General features: G+C 36.2%; 1 protein-coding gene across 2 annotated transcripts in view; it reads left to right on the top strand.

Annotated features, from left to right (window-relative positions):
- Window positions 1-22,442, top strand: part of LOC136863953 (myrosinase 1) — a 132,649-nt gene that overhangs the window by 91,243 nt on the left and 18,964 nt on the right. For both annotated transcript variants that reach the window (XM_067140406.2, XM_068226117.1), the window contains exons 7-9: window positions 692-786; window positions 8,485-8,629; window positions 18,891-19,039. In XM_067140406.2, the coding sequence (XP_066996507.2) occupies window positions 692-786; window positions 8,485-8,629; window positions 18,891-19,039 (389 nt within the window). The remainder of the gene's footprint in view (window positions 1-691; window positions 787-8,484; window positions 8,630-18,890; window positions 19,040-22,442) is intronic.

Genomic DNA, 22,442 nt, shown 5'->3' on the forward strand with positions numbered 1-22,442 from the left:
GCTCATATGAAAGTGGTCTTAGATATTATAAAAGTTTTGTTTATCAAAATTATCCAGTCCCACAGCCATAGGTAATATGACCTTGTCTCTTACCTGGAGTTTGATCATTCGTGGCCAGGTTAGGGAATTTTACCTGGATTTGAGGGGTGGTTTGAGGTCCATTCAGCCTATGTGAGAACAATAACGCACCAATTTAGAAATCCTAGAATAATGGGCGAGAGGATTTGTTGCCCTGACCACACACTACCTCGTAATCAGCAGGCTTTTGGGCTGAGCAGTGGTCGCTTGGTAAGTCAAGGCCTATCAGTTATATAATTATAAAAACCATGGTTTAACGGAAACAATCTTCTATCTATTTTTTGCCATTGAATCCATGCCTATCATACCAAAATATTACTTCCCCTTTCATGCTCAAGAGGGTGAATTCATTAACATGGCTCATGTGGCCAACAAAATTTTGAAACTTAATGAAGTGCTATCAGTTAATTAAAGTCTATCAGGTTCCACCTTTTCAATACTAATACAATGTTGTTGGATGATATTTACAACATTGTATTAGTATTGAGAAGGTGGAACCTGATAGACTTAATTAATTGTGATCTCAGTTCAATACGGACAAATAAGATGAAGTTCCTTACGTTTAATAATAAGTGCTATCAAAGTAAAGTGATTTTATTTTATTTTCTTACAGGTCAGATTGGAATGGCCTTATTTTCCTTCTGGTATGAGCCCCTCACTCGCTCACCTACAGATATAGCGGCAGCTGAGAGAGGATTGGAGTTTGAGGTAGGTATATTTGCAGGAAAAGAAATTCTTGGTGTACATTCACTAATGAGGAGCCTATGCCACTTGAAGTTTAGGAAAGCAGAATGTTGTTGATATTATTGAAAGCGTCAAATAGGGCTAGTTTTAGAGGCTGACTAACATGGCTCGAGTAGCCATTCAAGTTACTAAAACAAGTAAAAGAATCGAGTATTTAAGTAGTGGAAGTTATTCAAGTACTGTTCTTTTACTCAAGTGACATCAAAATGGTCCATAGGCAATGTAGTGTGCAAAATGTTACTAGAATTTTATTATTCTCTTCAGAACCAAGGACAGAGTAATGAAACAAAAATCCTTTACATTCTTTTTTAACAAAAAAATGTGATTTTTAGTATTAGGAAAGGTACTGGTATTCATTTCACAGGATCATTGCAAAAGGTACAGAACTCATGTGTATCACAATATTTACATTGAATTACAATATTTTGTGATGTGTTATTGAAACATTTGTGTAAAAATGCAGCCATTAAGCAGGAAGATATGAGAAAAAATATTTGAAAGTCTCAACAAAGATTTTAAAAATCATTAAAATAGAGTATAAACTGTCTTGTAGGCATGTTGTGTTGGTCTGCCATCTTGAAATCACTGAATATTTCCCTTCAGGATTGTATCATTCTGGTGTAAGCTGTCACCAGTATAAGTTTCATGAACTTAGGAGTTTGTAAAGGTGTTCCTATAGTTACAACCCACATAACATTGGCAGCTATTTATGAAATCATTACAAAATATTAGTGCATGTTTGTGTACCTATGGTGTGAAAATGCTGAGAACATGGCTGAAGATTACTTGAGAAAAAAACAAAGACCAAACAAGTTGCTGTGGGGTTTGGGTCATGTACTGTAGATGTCAGCTTGCATTTGGGAGATAGTGGGTTCAAACACCACTATTGGCAGCCCTGAAGATGGTTTTCCATGGTTTCCCATTTTCATACTAGGTAAACGTTGGGGGCTATACATTAATTAAGGCCACAGCTGTTTCTTTCCTACTCCTAACCCTTTCCTATCCCAATCGTCACCAAAGTAGTTACCTGTGTGGGTGTGACGTAAAGCACATTGATAAAAAGTAAACAAAGAAAACAAAGATTTTGGATTAGAGAATGATTACAACAAAAGTATACCTACTCCAATAAATACACCTTTGATGTTTGTGTTCAGCCTCGTCAATACTTATAGTTATTTAATTATTTATTATTGCCTGATATCTGTACGTGTTTCAATGACCTTATTTTTCTCTTCCTCAGTGGCTTTTCTCACACTACCAAATACCTCTTGAACCTATTTACATATTATAAGACACCAAACTTATTCTTAACAATTCCTCTTGTAAACATTTAGTGCATATTTAGTTCTAAACATCTCTAATTAATATATATTTGTCATAATTAAATATGTCATAAATGAGCACTAAACTACACTATTCTATATACAATCTTATTAAAATATCTTTGCCTTGTCTATTACCTACAAATACAATCAATTTATTAACATTGGTGAAAGCAAATGGATACTCGATGAGCTTCAGTTTTACCTCTTTCTGAGCTCATATTCAAGGATCCAAAGGAATGCAAGGCTTGTTTGAGACTGACACCTGTATATTTTGACAATTTATTGGGAATGATTACAACACATGTTCTACACATGTACTACACAGGGAGGGAATTAATATCAGTATGACTAAAGTAGAGAATGACATTATGTCTTTTGGCAACAGGGAATAGCCATAGAAGTCTCCAGCATTCTTTTTCATATATCAAATTCTGTAATTTAAAACTTTTTGCCAGAGGATGCATTTACATGAGGAAGTGTGGCATCCTCCCAGCATACTAGCAAGAACTACCGGGTTGGGGGTGGGTAGGAACCAACGTGGACAAGGAAGTTTAGTGCATTCAACTCACTCTACTGCCCTAGCTACTGGTTTAACTACCTGATCAAGTGCTTGATTGGCTGTTTAAACTATTCAAAGTAACTAGATTAGCTTCTCAACCCATGTAAACCAGGCTTAATGTGCAGTTTACTAGCTAGTGGACAACCTTGTTCATTGGAGATGGATGGGAAGTTATCATTTGTATGGCACAAAAGTCATCTGCATCTAATTTATGAGATAATCTATAAGAAATAGGAGTAATATTTCAAAATATGATCAAAACAGAGTTTTAGCTTGCATCACCAGAAGCAAGTGAATTTACAAGTCACTACACTGATTGCAAATGTTCACTACACCTAAATTAAAAGCAAACTCTTATGGTGTGGAATACCATTCAGGGTGATCAGATGTGGAACTAGTTTTGAAGAATGCTTATTAAATAGAACAATATGGAAACTAATAAGCAAGAGAACATCCTCTCAAAATAAGGTTATATATTGCATAATAAAATAACCTCATCCTGTGTTACCTTGACTCTAATTTTCCTGAGGGACCATTCGATGATCTGCAGATTAAAAAAAATCCAATATTCTGAGCGTCGCTGAAATGCACCCCTCATTCTTGTGAGGATTAGGGAGGGCATTTAGTTTCCCTATTACTTCATGGAGCCAGTCCCATAGTGCAGGGATAGTATTCATAATAATGTCGCTGCTCCATTGCTATGCATCTGACAAGGCTGAATATTTACATGCTAGAGCTGATTGTACCCTGAGCAGCCCTCACACGGCGTTTCAGCGTATTAAGTTCCCAGTCAGTTTGCAGCCTCTGCAGTATTTGTCAACTTTTCTGACTAAGCTATTGCATGTAACTGTTTTGTGCATCACAATGAAAGCTCCTACAGTGCATCAAGTAAACCACCCATTCTACTGCAGAGGATGTACAGTACTGTATCTGAAGCACATGATATGGTAGTATTGGCAACTTAGCACATACTGGCTAAGAACACTGTTTACAATTGCAGCTCAGGACCACTATCTCCAATTGTTGGCTTGGAGGAATCCTGAGCTAAATTCTACAGGATTAATTTCAGCATTTATGGTGACTACAGGATATCATACAGTATCTGTAATCACACTGTTAGCAACAGGTTTTATAATGCCCATCTGCATTTCCAAGCATTAGGATGAAGTCCAGCTCTTATACTTTTATATCACAGTTTTGCAAGGGGTAGATATCTGACGTTATGTTTTCTGTTTCTAGTGCAGTTTTTTTTATTCTAATTTCAAATCTGAAAACCGTTTCACTCTATCATGTTGGGTTTTGAAGATGTTGACAAAGTTTTATTTTTCATGAAACAGCATTTATCGAAAATTGTTTTAATTGTTTTTGGTTATTTTTTATACAAAAAAAATTCATTTTCTTTTCTTTTATTGTCAGTGAGAGTGGATATTATGGTGTCCAGATGTTGCATAAATTCACCAGATCTGTTTTGCTACATGTGCGGATCCATGTGGTGCATTTGCAATAATCTTAGCTAAAGCCATGTTCTTTGACACTCCATGTAGCAATCGGTACTCTAGCGAAACTTCCACCTCCGAGCTGTTTTCCTTGATACAATGTTAAAAATACATGAGTAATTGATGTATATTCCAAGGATGGTGGATGATAGGGACAAATGGTTTGCATATTTTGAATTAATAATCTCAGTTGTCTTAGAATGCTTGTTGGATACCAAGACATCCACCGAAATTGTTCTTTTGTTGATCGGTTAATCATGCACCATATTACAGATGAGCAAGAATTCATGCAAAATGGGCTCCCAAGAATTGGCTTAGGGTCCTGTTTCTACTGTTTACAGATACATATCGCATATCTCTGAACCCAAATGATTGCAGATAACTTGTTCAGAGGGAAGCATGTAATATGACACGCCTCAAGCACTGTGTCCGACATGTGCAGTAAGGTGGTAGCTCATTGATGTTCTACGATGGCATAACATGGTTTCAGTACAGCTCTTGTGGTTAATCAGGGCACACTAAACACTCCAATGTGCAGGAACAACATTTTTCAGTCAATATTGGAAACGCATCAACAGCAGTAATGGGCGATAACTCTTGTGTACAATGTGTGTGTAGTTATCACAACAATTTTCTTTGTTGTGCAGGTATCACCTGAATGGAATTGGAGAATTAAAGATGTGGATTTCAAAACCTGCTACGACAATTTTTTGTGGTTTCCAGTTATGCTGCTCAGCAATGACCAGGATGACCACACTCCATCGAGAGACTTTCTGCAAATGGATCATTGAATAAGAGAAACCTAAGCGTTAATTGTGTTGTTATTTTAATGTCATAAATGTGCGTACACAGTGTCTAGTGTTGTTTTGATTTACCAGGTCATGCTCCAAGATCACCCTATTTGACCCTTATTATTTGCAAAATAAACTGCATGCAATATGGCCTGCGAACAGAATTGACCTTGTACGTAAACTCTGTTCAGCAACTATCAGACTGACAATGTTAATAAGAGTGTGAGAGAGAATAATGGGAAATGTAACATTTTGTGGGAACAAGGAGGGGCAAATTTCTGTGATGAAACAATATGAAACGCACATTGTGATTTTTCTTTGACTTTCCGCTCGATTTGAATGTGCTTGTCAGGTGCAGCAACCCAACACACTGCAGGCTATGTATCCAAAGCACTTGGTACATGTTGTTCTGAAATTATTCAGTGTCTGAATAGCATCATGTTGATTTAATATCACACATCAAGCAACTTCTCTTGTTAACAATACTTTAAGATGTAATGTGATTATGCAGAGACAAACAAATATTGACAATTCTACTCTACATCGTGGCCTTTCCCCTACAGATTTCAGAACACTACTCTAACACTTCCTTACAGGCGCTATAACTTCATATGAAGTGCTGCCTACCACTCGAGTTTGGTGTTCTGTTACATAAAGGTCAGTCTCCTGGTCTGCATTTGAACATTTTTTGATGACAGTGTTTCGCTGATTATATGCTTACTTTATGTGAGCATGATTACTCCAAACAAGAAGCTATTTATTCACGATCATCATTCAAGTAATGAACTATCATTTTGAAGTATCTAACCCTGAGAGCATATTTCTAGGTTTAGCATTGGCCTATTGTAGTTAATATGTAAATCAACCCTAATTAATCCGAAATACTTATGGGTTTATTTCAAGAAATCCACTTTAAATATTAGAGCATATTTCAGGTTATTATTTAATTTATTTGAGTGTGCAGAGAATCAGAGAAAATTGGTGAATGGTAGGGCATTGTCTTGGAGAGGTAGTACAAAATGAAAATTATTAATTCTAAATCTAAGTTAATGGAATGCAGTTGGATTAAGACAGATGGTGTAGGAAATAACATATAGGGAAATTAAGTCTTAAAGGAAGTATAATAACCAATGATGGCAGAGGAAAAGGAGGATATAAAATGTAGACTAACCCAAGTAACAGAGTCCTTTCTTAAGAAAAGAAATTTTCTTGCATCCAAGATTTATATGCTTATTCCAAAATATATTTCTGAAGAATTTTGTGTGGAGTGTGGTACTGCATGGAAGTGAAACATGGGCAATAATTGGTGCAGAAAGAAAGAGGATAGAAACTTTAAATGTTGCTTTACAGAAGAACAGTTAGCATAAGTTTGGTAGATCGTATCGCAAGAGATACAATTTATGAACTTCATTATATGGAGCCACCGGCCATACAAGTGACAACAAGATCTAAAGGGACCAGTGGGGAGATTCATAAACAAAAAATTAACATCACATTGGCCAACACACAGTACATTCTTACCTCATCTGCAGTCAAGACGAGTTTCTTCAATTAAGAGTAAACAACTTGAAGAAGATTTTAACTAAAATAAGATGAAAATGTGTCTAGACAGAGACTAATTTGTAGAAGAAGACAAAGGTGCTAATATCAGAAAAAAATAGCGATGCAAATGTTTTTAAAAAGCTTTTAAAGTGTTTGTAGATTCATTTTAAACTTGTCCATTGTCCTTTTTTTAGATAAACATTATATATGATTTTTTTTTTTTTTTTTTTGCTAGGGGCTTTACGTCGCACCGACACAGATAGGTCTTATGGCGACGATGGGATAGGAAAGGCCTAGGAGTTGGAAGGAAGCGGCCGTGGCCTTAATTAAGGTACAGCCCCAGCATTTGCCTGGTGTGAAAATGGGAAACCACGGAAAACCATCTTCAGGGCTGCCGATAGTGGGATTCGAACCTACTATCTCCCGGATGCAAGCTTATTTATATATGATTAGAATAGCTGAAGATGTCTCTAACAACAGACAAAACATGTTCTAATTAGTGTAGTCCTAGATGTAGGAAAACAATAATACAAATGTATTGAAAGGTGAAAAATTCTCTCAATTACAACTGTGTCACAAGAGATACTGAATCAAGCTGATGAGAGGGAACCGATTTGGTGAAATTTGACTGGAAAGAGAGACACATTGGCAGTACACATGAGACACCTAGGACTTACTCATTTGGTTTTGGAGAGACGTTTAGAGAGGAGGAATGGTAGCAGAAGGCCAGGATATATGGTAAACAGATTAATTAGATAGGGACGAAGATCTAAAGACATAAAAGGGTAGTATGGTGTACTGCGTCAAATTAGCATATGCACAAATGATCCAACAACAATAATTCTACGGAAGGTTGTGATGAAACATTTTTGTCCATAAGTGTATTTTAACACATAGAAATAGATAGTGTGCAGAGGAAAGCAGCAAGATTTGTAACAGGGGATTTCAGGAGAAAGAGTAGTGTATCAGAAATGTTAAAGGAACTTGGGTGGGAAACTTTAAGTAAGAGAAGGGAGAAAACTAGACTTACAGGATTATATAGAGCCTATACAGGAGAAGAAGCATGGGGAGATATCCGTGAGAGGCTTCAGTTGGAAAATAATTATATCGGCAGGACTGACCACAAATATAAAATTAGAAGGAATTTTAGCAGAAGCGATTGGGGTAAATTTTCATTCATTGGGAAGGGTGTGAAGGAGTGGAACAGTTTACCAGGGGTAGTGTTTGATCCTTTTCCAAAATCTGTACAGATATTCAAGAAGAGAATAAACAGCAACAGAGAAAATAAATGAAGTGTTAGAGGGCATTCGACCGGTGCAGGTTATTGTAAAAAAAAAAAAAAATATGTGTGTGAATAAATTAATTCCATCCCCTGGTCTAAGGAGTTTGGACAGCCAAAGTAGGGGACTGCCTGTAGGGGTGAAGTACAGTGGGGACTTCGAGGGCCCTGGGACCGCTACGGTAGCTGTGAAGGCCCTTCAGGAACTTTGAAAAGTGGTGGCAAAAGGGGCTCTGGTTAAGATGCAGCAGGTCGTTATGCTACTTAGGATCCAGAACGGGTAAAAAAAAATAGTAAATAAATAAATGCAATGTAAATATTAATGTTATACCAGTTTTATAGTATCATTTGAAGCAATTCCACATACTGTATATCAGTTGACTATATTTGTAAGTAGTACAGGAGATATTATAATTAGAATTTTGTAAACAATATAAATTTATTAAGGATGAGCTGTGTGTTTAATAGAAAACATTGTTAGCGTAAATTGTGTAATATTGTATTATAGGAAAAATTTTCTTCTCTTGTTAATTTAATATTTAGTGCTTGACAATAATGTATTTTAGTGTACCATTTGCCACCGAGGTAGACGCCTCATTTGCAAATAAAGAGATTTTGATTTTTTTTAACTGTATTCAATTTGTTTTGATTATTGTATCAACACTTTCAGCTGGGTTGGTTTGCAAATCCTATCTTCGGTTCTGGAGACTATCCCAAGGTAATGAGAGAACGAGTGGATATCAACAGCAAGGCCGAGGGTCGGGTCCGATCTCGTCTTCCTTACTTCAGTCGTGACTGGATAAAGCGAATGAAAGGTAACTACAGAGTGCAATGAGATTGTAAGAAGATTGCAGCTGCATAACTAGTATTAATAAATGTAAGCAATTATGTTCCATTCTATCAAGACTTTCAATTACTAGGAAAGAAACCATTGAACCAAAAATAAATAATGTTTACAAGCAGCTTTGAATGGTAATGTAGAAGCTTTAAGTAGAAGTATTACATGTATGATAAGCCTCACATTTAAATTATCATCTTCCTTAAAATTTTAAGTTGCCAATCACTAGCCAGTTTGATACTAAGATAGGGCTATTTTGTAATATCGTTGGTTTAAAAGCAAAACACAGTAAGTCAAATATCTTACTTGTGAGAGAAACAGGTTTGAAAGTTTCCACAGTCCTTCATGGCAATATTTGCTCTGAGAATAAGAATAAAAGTAAGAACATTTATATTTATGTAATAAGTTCATTAGAGTATCTATAATAGTGTTGTGTATCTGAAAATGTAATATTTTACTGGAATGAAATTCTTCTCTTGACACTTATCAATAAAATTAAAATTAGGTAACCAAAATTACCTCATATGACTTAATAGATATCGCCAGTGAATAGAGCATAGGGAATCACATAAGGTACGGTAGTGTAAAATGTCAAAAGCTCAGGAAACGGACGTGATGCGTTTTACTTGTAAACCCATGATATGTAACATAGTCAATACAATTTGACCGGCTTAAAAGTTCACAATGTTACTTTTATTGCAACTAGTGTGATGGGTTGTCAGGGTCCTTAAAACTAAAATGACTACTCAGAAAGGAAGTGTGTTTTACTATGAATTAAATTGATATAACTACTATTTACAGTTACTTACAAGTTCATTCACATTCAAGTTTTCACCCCACACAGTTTGTACTCACGAATGTGCTGGAACACAACTGTATGACACCTCAAACTGCTGCTCTACAACACAGCCTCTCACAGCACAGTGTCATTACCAGAAAGGTTCACTCCACAACTCATCGCATTTCACGTAATCAAGACCGTTTACTCTTCACTGATGCTCTCCTGGATACTTGTTATCATTTCGTAACTACCCTTTGCTCACTCACGACTGACTTAAAATGGAGTGAGTCTCAACCACTTCGCTCCTTATGTAGGCCAGCAGAATCTCCTCACAGTTTCCACTTGCAGATCATTCTGGGTGCCTTCTCCATTATTAGGCACCTTTCAGCTTCTTATAGGCAGCTTCCTTGTCATCTTTCAACAATTCATGGAGCTATCGTTTTACTCTCCGCTGCGCTGGTATTATTGTCACCTATCGCCAGCATTGTAGCCCTCCGCCAACCCCCCATGCTCTCGGCTTTCAGTATCACAATAGCCTCATTGTGAAAGAAAAAACACTATTTGATTGAAAGTATTTGGACACCATTCCATAATAGTAAACTGAAACCCGGGTGTCATTACAACTATACTTAGTAAAAAAGTAAGAAAACAGGATATAGTTTAACTTGAGACTTGACACCATGATCACAGCCACCAGGATGTGGAGTTTTTCAAAGAACCTGAGCCACAGGGATGTGACTTATCATTTCAAACATCCTACATAAATTGGCCATATTTCGAATAATGGCCACCTTGGTGGGAAGACAGTGAGTCTATCGCACCCTGGAGGATAAGGAAATGTGTTGTTCAACAGGAGGTACCGGTACCAATAAAATGGGAAGGTCAGAAGAGTTCAATAACTTTATTGACTTTGTGCAAATTGTTCTTTACCACATCCAAGCAAATAAAACTGTGACGGTTCTATGTCTGTTTCTTATCTGTGATATCCCGTTGCAACAAGTTGGCACAAAAATGGCTGGATGGATTGAACTGAAAATTAATATGGGTGTGACTGAGATACTGGGTTCATGCTTAGGTCTGTTTTAATTTTGTGGTCCCCAGGAAACCACACGAAGCAGAATCATGCATTACCAGTCAACAGGGATTCTGAGCCATAAATTCCATCCACAGAAGTTTGAATCCCATTCTAGAGAAACTCAACATACGATAAATACAAACAAAAGCTCATATTTACCAATACAGACTAACAGAAATCACTGTTATGACCTTAGTTACCAAGTTTTATCCAAATATAAACCAAATATAAACAACCCATTAAAGGCCAGCCAAGATGACTGCTGCCCAGTTAGATAGTGTCCAGATATTATCAGCATCATGACATCCCCAGCCATATTTCTTGGCTTCTATGACTGGGTCCATTGCCTCTCATTTCACACAGCTCATCAGTTGGCCTCACAATGCTGAGTGAACTCATTTTCAGCCCTTAGTGTAGAATTTAGGGTAAATATTTGGAATGGGCAATAATCAAACCCAGGATCACTGTGTAAGAGGCAGGAACACTGCCTTCTCACCACGAGACTGTAAAATGTTATCCAAATTCAATTAAATAAAACAAAATTATTAATTGAAATGATGAATTGAAAATCACCTGAAGTGAATCAAAGCCAATAAGATGCCAGAATTCTCCAGGCCTGAGTCATGTGATATCTGATCAATTGTTTGGCTTCAGTTCTATCTGTTTATAGGTCTATAAACTGGCCTAAACCCCTATGATTAATAAGCATTAAATTCATTGATTCATGCCAAGGTCTAGATCAGATTATAGAGCCTATTAATGCCGAGGTATACCGCATGGTACAGCCGCGCCTATTCACTCAGATTTGTGCAAAGAAGTAGATTGTACCCTAACTTAAAAATATTGACCTTGGGTACTCACAATAATGTCTGGTCTCGTTATGCTTTCTATAATTCATTTATTCGTCTCAACCAAATCAGCATTACTGATAAAATAAATGATGGTTCAGAATCATGAAAATCCTATATACGTAACGGTAAGCCTTGTGTTTAGGAATCTATTAACAGGTTGAATGACTAGAAGTACCAGTGATATAACAGAGCTCTGTGACAACTTGTGGTAGTTGAATGTGCTAAAAGCTGGCAGAGCAGAGAGGTGTTCCTTAGTCTGAGGTCTGAATCCAATGTAGGATGAATATTTTTGTTTCGTTCTTAATGTTTGTGTAAGTCACATTGATGAAGACAAATCTAAATCATGATCAGTTCTCATATTGCAGGTACCCTGCTATGTTTGTTGTTACGTAGCTCTTAAAAGAGCTATTTGCAGTAAAGTAAGCTATTACTGATGGAGGTGCAATGGACTTGTATATGGCCATTTGATTAATGAAGTGGATGTTCAAAATAACCACCTTCTTCATCAAAGCAAATCTGAGCACAGTGGAGGAGAGACATTATTGCATGCTGCAACTTTTTTTTGTTTTTTTTTGTTTTTTTTTTCATTTCAATATAGGCACCTGAGCCAAGGCTCTTCTTGGTGCAATACAAATAAATGACAATGGCAGCTATATTCACAATCTGATTACAAAATAAAATACAGTAAGTATATAATTTAACATGGTGTAAGAGATAAGATAGGACAAAGCTTCCTAACCATAATTACCATACTACTTCAGGTATTTAGTTACATTACTTTTGAAGATAGATAAAGTTGGTAACATTTTTATATTTTTTGGAAGCGAGTTATACATAGTTATAGAAAAATGCCAAAGAGAGTTTTGACCATAACTAGTGGAATGAATCTGATTGTAGTGAATATTATAAATAATTCTTATTTCATAATTATGAATCTGTGAATTGGTAATTACTGATGTGTTTGAGCGGACTAATTTGTTTTGAATTTTATAGATCATAATTATAGAAGCCTTTATGCGGAGGTTTGGAAGTGATAATATATTACAATATTTATACAGATCTTTAGTCGGTGTCAGAATGGACAGTTTAAAAATTATTTTTAGTGCTCTCTTCCTAAGGACCTCTACCTTTCCAAATAATTCTTTATTACAGCATGCCCAGACATGTATCATATAAGAGATGTGGCTTTCAATAAGAGCATAGTAAATACCCTTCAACAACCCACAAGAAAACTTATATCGCAATCTACTGAGGATACCAATCACAGGGATAATTTTATTACAGATAGTCTCCACGTGATTACTCCACGACAGATTTTCATCTATAATCAGTCCTAAGAATTTAGTACTGTGCACTTTCATTACTCTTTGATTGAAGAAAAGCAGATTTTTATCCAAATTTAATACATATAAAGGTTTGTGAAAATTTATGTAGTTTGTTTTTGTTAGATTGATAGTTAATCGGTTGGAATTAAGCCATGTTTCAAGTAATCGAATATCCTGCTGCATATTTTGTTCAAGTTCATGATTGCTAGAGCCTGTATAAAAAATATTAGTGTCATCAGCAAAAATGGATAGTCTTCCATTTAATTTAAGGTGACCAATATCATTAATGAAGATAAGAAACAATAAAGGCCCAAGCACAGAACCCTGAGGCACACCAATTGAGATCACCTTCACATTACTCTGATTATTATTACATGTAACAAACTGCTCCCTATTAGAGAGGTAATCAACAAACCAATCCAATGCAATGCCTCTAATGCCTGCTACTTCTAATTTATGTAATAAAATTTTATGATCAACTGTGTCAAAAGCCTTTTTAAGATCTATAAATAAACCAGCTGCTAACATACCTGAGTCTAAAGCTTGTTGTAGTTTAATAATATCCTCAATAGCATTACTGGACTCGAGTGAGGTAGGAAACTATACTGAAATTGATAAAAATATTCATTATTTAACAAAAAATCTAATAATCTTTTTTTAACCACTTGTTCTAAAATCTTAGATAAAGGAGGTAGTACGGAGATTGGTCTGTAATTACTTACATCAAATTTATCCATGCCTTTATAGATTGGTACAACTCTGGCGATTTTAAGTTTGGCTGGTACTTTACCCTCTGATAGAGATTTGTTAACTAATTTTGTGATGTGAGGTATAATAAATTTGGAGAGTCTCTTTACAAGAATATTACTAATACCAAAACAGTCAACACTACAACTGTTTTTAAGATTATTAATTATTTGTTCAATTTCATTTTCATTAGTAGGGGTTAAAAATAAGGAATTAGATGGGCCAGGCTCAAGGTGAGGGTATTTACACTGAGGAATTTTCTTAGCTAAAGACAGACCCATATCAGTGAAATAATTATTAAATATAGTAGAAATTTGACTAGAATCAGTCACCAACTTATCATTTACTTTCAGTTGTATTTCTTCATTGTTACTGTTATTAGTTGTTAGAATATTATTAATAACTTTCCACTGATTATTTGTGCTGTTTAACTTATTGATATAATAATTATTTTCTAGATCTCTTTTCATTCTAGTAACCCTGTTACGTATGTCTTTATAGTCTTGTATTAACTGCTGTGAAACATAGCCACATCCCATACTAAATCTCATCTGTTGTCTTTATAATTTAATTTATTTTTTTGTTTGATTAAATTTAACAGCTCTGAAGTAAACCATGGGCAAAAGGGTCTAACTTTCTTATTTAGATTAGGACTTTCAGTTTTAACTAAAGCAGTACTTTCTTTAAAATATGTCATTAATTTATTTGTTATGATATCCGAGCTATCCTCTTCATTTATAGTTAATGGCGTGTGAGACATGTATTTTTCCATAGATGGGACATGGTATTTTGTAGGTTGAATTACATAATTTCTTTGTGTATTCATTTTGGGTGTAATATTAATATCCAAGATTAATAAATTGTGATCACTCAGATCATTTATTATGTTATATATTTTATATTTGCAGACTATGTTTATGTAAAAATGATCTATAAGTGTACTAGTTGTCAATGAAATTCTAGTAGGAAAGGCAGTGTTACATGAACTCTGATTATAACACCCACAGAGATTCTGAAGCTCAGTAGATATATGACTATTTTCTAATTTATTTATATTAAAGTCACCAACAGTAATACAAAATGTTTTACCACTTTTATTCCAAATATCTTCTAAACATTTTAGAAAATCTTTGGAAAATTTGGTATGAGGGTTATATACTGCTACTAAGTGAATGTCATTCACAAAACCCTTTATCTCGATTAATAATATACTATATGAACTGGCATTACTGTTAATAGATAATAATACATTAGCCTTATACGTATGTGGTGGAACCTACCTGCAGGCTTCAGTCTGAATTCCAGACAGCTGTCCAGCAGTTCTTCGAGTTGAACATGCGCTGTTACTTGGTTGGATGAAAGGGTGTATCATAATATTGACAATGACTGCAATGTGCTTCATTTGTTGTAGCCATTTACTATATAAAAGTCGCAAGTTATTCTTCCTTTCTTATGAATAAGCCTTTATGAGTATAATAAAAAAATAAAATTGAAAAGCTTGAAAATAGATTTGAACTCTGAATCCCTGGAAAAAATCACATGTTGGTTGTGATCACTACCATGCAGCCACTCGAAGCAACACAGAGCAGTTCTCATAATTCTTTACTTGCAGAATGATCTTGGCTATTGCTTTGAAACTTTGTATGTTACAAATTCTGTACTCATATGTGCAAAAGACAGTTTTACCTTGCTGCAAACACCATAGTATGCTGAGGAATAATGTCTCTCTTAAGCCCAGATCCCTACGTGTGGACAAAGTATGCGTACCTATTACTTGGTTGAATGAGTCCAGCATAATGTCATGACTGGAATTCACAAATTTATTATTTTAATAATTATGATTTATTTGGTCTGTATTGACTTACTGTATGTCTAATAACAATACTGAAAAATCATTGGTAATGTCATATGTCTGCCTTAGTATTAGCATTGACAAGGTGGACATATAACATCACCAGTGATTTTTCAGTGTTGTTATTCGGTATTCACAATGCGTTTGTCTGTAGTCGGTGCTTATGTGGCGGAATTTATTATAATTGCTTTATAAGGACATCTGGGACTTCAGAAAAGTCAAGTATTCATAAAGGAAGCCTACCAAAGTACAAAATTAAAACGGCATGAGTGAAGGATAATGTGAACCCTTACTGCTCTACAGTATAATGCTCTACCATGTATAATTCAATGCAGCTACTTCAATAGTGTATGCTCAAGCATTATTATTCTGTATTCACAAGGAGAGTGAATGTTCTTGTTTTGAAAAATTACTTGTAGCCTTAAGAGCCAGTTGTAAGCCTTTATTGAATGCTCTAACAGTAGTAATAACATGGCATAAGCTATCACATCTGTTGCACATCATTTAAGTGTCTTAGATTATAAAATACTGTGAAAAACACATATCTATCAATTACAATATGATGGGACTGTACAAAATGACAGAAATTTACATGTCTGTAATTGGTCCTAAACTATCACGTTTTCTATGATGCTGTAACTGCTGTTTTATACCATAAGAAAATGGCCTCTTGGACCAATCACGTGCGCAGTTCTCTACTAACAGCTACAAGTGTGGATATAGTTTATACAGTAAGTAACATTTTGCAAAAATGATTAGAGAATTGTACGCTGGTCTAAATAAAAGGGTACAGTGTTTATGAGATGGGCCTCACGTACTGCCTCTTTTGTGGTGTTTGCATTGTGTGGGGACGCCTCTTATCGGGCTAAGTGTACATAAAATTGATATGAGATATTGCATCAAATACATTCCCAGAAGGTTGCATATGTTTGAGAAAAAAAGCATAGCTGTACCACCCGGTAGTAATGTGCCAGCTGGCGAAACCTGTTGCAAATCTTTGAAGTGATGACAAATGAATTATTATTGAGCTTTGCTTCCACTATAGCTCTTATGGCCCTTAATCTGTTCAGCCTGAAGATCTGCAGATTATGAAATGACACTCGGTCTGCGCGACGAATCTTCTTGGCTGTTATTCTTGCCCTTTTATACCGAGGCTGCTGTCTCATCATCAGATAGCACCGGAATTGTTTTCACACAGATTGAATGGATATTGAACTAGCCCTGAGATCTAAGTAATAGTCCCAGACCTAGGCAGGAATTAAACTCAGAACTTCTGGGTGAGAGGCAAGCTTGCTACCCCTAGACCGCGAGGCCGACAATAATGGAACTTAACTAACATGAAATTAATAATAATTATTATAACGTTATTTACTTCATGTCTCACTAACTACTATTTCAAGGTCTTTAGAGACGTTGAGGTGCCGGAATTTAGTCCTGCAGGAGTTCTTTTATGTGCCAGTAAATCTAACGACACGAGGCTGACGTATTTGAGCACCTTCAGTACCACCGGACTGAGCCAGGATCGAACCGGCCAAGGTTGGGTCAGAAGGCCAGCGCCTCAACCGTCTGAGCCACTCAGTCTGGCTGACATGAAATTGACGGGGGGGGGGGGGGGGGGAGAGAATGTTGTCAATGCCTGTCCCACCATTATATTGTCCAGTAAAAAATTCACCCAAGGTAATAAACATTTTGCAATGATAGGCCCACATTCAAGCATTTGAACCTTGAAAGGACCTACATAGATAGATAGATAGATAGATAGATAGATAGATAGATCTGCCCTTAAGACAGATTGTGCCAATGTATTTTGAAGTGAAGGCATGATCGACAAATCATCCTTTCCACATTGTTTCATTTGAAGTTCTCCTTGTGAGTTTGGAAGAATACAATTAAAGTCGGTCATACCATTTCTTGAGTTTGGTATCTCTGTTCTGGATGAGTTTACCCTATTTACTCCGGATGTTGTGGGCTGCCACCCCTCTGACAACCATCGAAGCTCCACCCCTTAAGTACTAATTCATTAGAGACTTCACTAATAATAATGTTCTCAGATTAGTATAATTTTGTGCTCAAATTCAGAATACAGTTCCATTCTTCATTTATATCATTACTGTTTTCTTTCAACCCATAATTTTATAACCTCTTTCTGTGTGGATATGAACCAACTATTGAACCCACCATTCAATTTTAACTCATTATGAGATCAATGCTGTTGTCACTGAACGACCAAATATGGTCACACCACTGTAATTCTGTGGTGACACGTACTATCACAGCCATTGTGACCATACAAAAAGAAAAGAAAATAATGGTATTCAAGCACTTTACACCTTTTCAGTCATTAAATTACCAGCATTTCGCCCTAGTGTGGCAGCGGGCTTGTTAGTTGGATTGCCACACTTTCTGAAGATGCTGGTGGCTAGTGCGTTATTGAGACACCACTGCAAGCCTTCTTTGTAGGACAATACAGTGATGGTGCAGTAGGTATACATGCCTGCCTCTGTCTTTGATATAAAAAATAACATGCCTAGAAGGAAATAAAAAAAAAAAAATTCATCAACTCCAATTATTGAAGATTTGAAACTCTTTAGGCCTTTTAAATCGTGAAATCCTGATATAGTCCTGTCACTATCCTTTGCTATATACCGGCTTCCAAGAAGAATTATATTATAAACTAAGTTACAATATGACAATCACTACATACAAATTATACACATTACATTATACAACATATAATACATATGATAGATATTAATGACAGATACGAAAAAATGAATCATTACACCATTTTGGAAATCATATAATCAATTGCCATAATAACAAAAGTACAACAGGTTTTGTTAACCATCACTGACATTGCAAGTTTTGATTATTATAAATGAGAAATTACATCTTCATAATCACTTACTTTTCGACTATGGATTCACCTATGTTTTGAACACTGTTGGAGGTGAGTCGAGTTGTTTATTGACCATATGTCATTCTAAATGGTTAAGGTTTTATGTTGTGTAAGGCCTATATTAGGATTTTGAGAGCTTTGAAAATCGTGGCTTTTCACTTCGTCCTTTTCCTTCAGTCTGGGAGTAGACTGATTTGGTTGAAAGCTGAATATCAAAGATATCCTCCAGTGGAAGCTAATTGTCAAAACCAGGGAACATTTGATGATATTATTTGTCCTTAAATCATTCAATTTACCGGGCGAGTTGGCCGTGCGCGTAGAGGCGCGCGGCTGTGAGCTTGCATCCGGGAGATAGTAGGTTCGAATCCCACTATCGGCAGCCCTGAAAATGGTTTTCCGTGGTTTCCCATTTTCACACCAGGCAAATGCTGGGGCTGTACCTTAATTAAGGCCACGGCCGCTTCCTTCCAACTCCTAGGCCGTTCCTATCCCATCGTCGCCATAAGACCTATCTGTGTCGGTGCGACGTAAAGCCCCTAGCAAAAAAAAAAAAAAAAAAAAAAAAAATCATTCAAACTCAGTATCAAAGAGCAGAATATCCTTAATTATTGACTTTTGTATTTTATCTCACTCTTCTTTTAAGATTAGAGAATGGAATGAAATACAAGAATGCAGATTTACTTAAACAGAGATGTATGCAATTTTCAGGATCATGTGACTTCTTTGGCCTGAATCATTACACCAGCACTCTTGCAACCACTGGTGAAGATGGAGAGAAACCATCGAGAGAACGAGACTCTGGGGTGGTTGTGAGTGAAGATGCCTCATGGCCAACTACCAATTCGAACTGGCTAAGGGTGAGCTCTTTTGCTTGTTGCAAATTACCTAAATGGATAATTTGTGTTCTCTATTTTCCACAAAAAACTCTTACCATCATGCTCTAAAGAAAGGGAAGCTGTATTTTTAAATGTCTTCTTTGCTCTTTGTTTTTCTTCACACCGACTTATGGCAAACGATACGATATACAAGATAAAAGATCTAGGATTGGGAGGGAAGTGACCGTGGCCAAGGTACAGCTCCAACATATTGCTGGTGTGGCACTGGGAATCCATGGAAAACCATAATCCATATTGGCGACATTTAGGTTTGAACCCACCTTCTCCCGAATGCAAGCCCACAACTAAGTGACTGAAAACATATGGCCAATTTGCTCAGTGAGAACGGGAAGATTCCTTCACCAATAATTGACAAACTTATTCATGATTGAAAATGATGAATGTAATTACTATCTACACTTGTAGAGATGATCATTTACAGAAAACCATAAACACTGAAAGGCAATTACTACTGGAAACAGAAACCCCCACAGCTCGCAAAATGGCAATGGTAATGATTACCTTGATGTAACAACATGGGTTTGTTCTTCTGGTTTGGGACATTGCATCCAGTTCATGAAAAATTTTATGATATTCCAACATCACAGTAATGATAAAGTATTGCTGGACCATTTTCATTTGTTGGACGTTTTTGCATGTTGGACATTTTCATATACTGAACATTATTATCTGCTGGACAACTTACTTGTCAGGTTTTTCATGTATTGGACCAATTGAATATAGTGAATTAACCCTGGTATGGTATGATACTTAAAAGTTACTTCATTGGTATGATGCCATATTTTTTACAATCCTGAGAATTTTTTTGTTAAGATGGAAATGAAAAATCAAAACTTATAGAACATATTTTAATTTTACATACCTTTAAAAGCTTAAAATGCATTTAATATAAAAGAAAAGTTTATTGAGGAACAATGTCAAGCATTCTTCAGTCGTCGACGTCACCTAGCAGTTAGGTCCATCAAAAAAATGTTTTAAAATTGAAACTACTTTATTTAATTTTTAAAATGAATTGTATATTAAAACAGAGGGCTAAGTGATAAAAAAAGTTTTGGTATTAGCTCAAAAAAATCCTACATGCAATGATATGATGTCTTGATGATGCTGCAGTTGATTCAGGCACTGCAGTTGATTCAGGCGCTGCAGTTTTTGCAGACATCCCCACGGTGCTACATGCAGAATGCAGTGTCGCACTTCCTGCAGTAGTTGGCTGTCATTCTTTGCTTTTCAGCAGGGTATAACTTACAAATTTTTCTCTTTTTATCCATCCTAGGAAGAACTGGATCTGCTGCTTCTTTTGTTTAGGTGGATCATTCCTAAAAGTGTCAGCTTATAAGGAGCCTTGAGCAATTCATCAGCCAACGGAACGGTTGTGAACACATACTTCGAACCAGCATCACAAACCTTAACAATTTTTAAGCCATATTTAGTTGGCTTTTTATGCATATACATTTTGAATGGACATCTGCCTTTAAATGCAAGCAGCAGCTCATCCATGGTGAGATATAGACCATTCACTAAAGCAAACTCTGTAAATATTACCACTTACAGAAAGATCAAACATTATTGCTGTATTTAGGCTATTGTCCTTGTGGAGAGCAGTGGCAGCTGGTGCAGAAAATCAGTTGTGTGCTGTAACCCATCCCCACTCCAAAAAATAAAAATATTTAGAAACATACCGGTATGTGGTTTTCAAGAGGCTCTTCACTGAGTATTCCACACTGAACAAACACGCAAACAACCCCAACACATACACACATTCCTCATATAAAAATATATAATTAAACACACAATAACACCTGCAATGGCAAAATATTCACGATCTCAAACACTTGGTGTGAGCGCGCAAAAACAGAACTTCCCAATGTTACCAACATCATTGAAATAAAACCAGCAACGTCGTAATGCAGAATTATATGTTATGTTTTTATAGTGTCATTTATAAACTAGACATTTTAATTAAAGAAAATCACAATATCTTGTCCTTATTTTGACAGCATAAAGAGTACAATTTTTATAGTTCATCGATTTACAAATGTGACTATGGAATAGGCAAGTTGGTAGTATTCTATCCTCTTTGGTATTAAAAGACCTGGCGCAAACAGCTCTATAGTATTTTGTTTTCCCGTTTGCTTTGATAGATCCTCTCTTAAATACTACCGCTGAGTCAAGAGGGTGCCAGCTGCCACGTTCTCATATCGGTCGTAATGCAAGTGTGACTAGTGCAATTGCTGCCTCTCTGTGGTCGAACGAAGAATCGCTGTGAAGTGATGTCTTGGCTGTTGTTTCAACAGCCTATCGGAACACATTCTCTTTGTATCGGAAGAGTTCGGCATGCATGCGCAAAAGGCAGAGTTCCAGGTTTCTGGCTAAAAGCTCGCTGAGCTGTGATCGCACAGCACCCGGCGTGGAGCACACCAGTAGTTATCTGGTTGTGAGGGGAGTTGAATAATGTCCTATTCTTTGGCTGATGTCTTTTCCAATGCACTGTACAGTACAGTATTTGATTGTAGATAATATTTTTAAACTAATTTATTTTCCCAATAGGCAATGTGCTGCAGCACTTCAGCACATAAGGTACGGCCGTCCTTGGTTGAGAGCAGAGAATATCAGTATACCCAAGAGTGCCTTTACCTCTGTGGGAGAAATTTGACGGTTTAAAAACTGAATTGTTTTGAAGTTGGCTTGTTTTCTCACTATTTCTTCATTTGTATGAGTAACGATTGAGTTTGCCATAGTGTTAGTAAAGAACAACTGAAACACATCTAAAGGGGTTAGAACATCTTTACCTCTACCTTTAGGCCATTGTCGGATATTCGCAATATTTCTAGGGGTATTTCTTGTACTTATGGTTGGAGGATTTTCAGTCCAGGAATAACCGTTTTTTCCTTTGATTATATTGGTTGTTCGTTATGGAGTCGAGCTTGCAGATCCTGAAGAACCAGTAGTAGTAGTTCTACTTGATTCAGCAGATAGATGTATAACAGATTTTGTCCCACAACTACCAGAGGGACCAGAGGTGTGAAGAACTTGTGTAATAACACTGTATGGGCCAACAACTCTCCTGATGTGTACATTGAATCCTTTTCATTTTTGAATGACCACGACATTTTCTCTTCAATTGTTCACAAAATTCATCATCTGAGGATGAAGGTATATGGTCATCACTCCCAGAGTATGCTAAATTGTTATTTTCTGACTCACTTCCACTAACTCCTTCATCTTCATCGGTATCAAAACTATCATCATTTAAAAGTTTGTCAATCTCCAATGGTGACAAAGCCATTTTAACAAAAAGAACACAAAACTTGACAAAACAAATAAAAATATGTACTTAATATAGCCTATGGCACTAATTTTCAAC

The sequence above is a fragment of the Anabrus simplex genome, chromosome 2, assembly GCF_040414725.1.
Source record: "Anabrus simplex isolate iqAnaSimp1 chromosome 2, ASM4041472v1, whole genome shotgun sequence".
In the NCBI taxonomy this organism is placed as follows: Eukaryota; Metazoa; Arthropoda; class Insecta; order Orthoptera; family Tettigoniidae; genus Anabrus; species Anabrus simplex.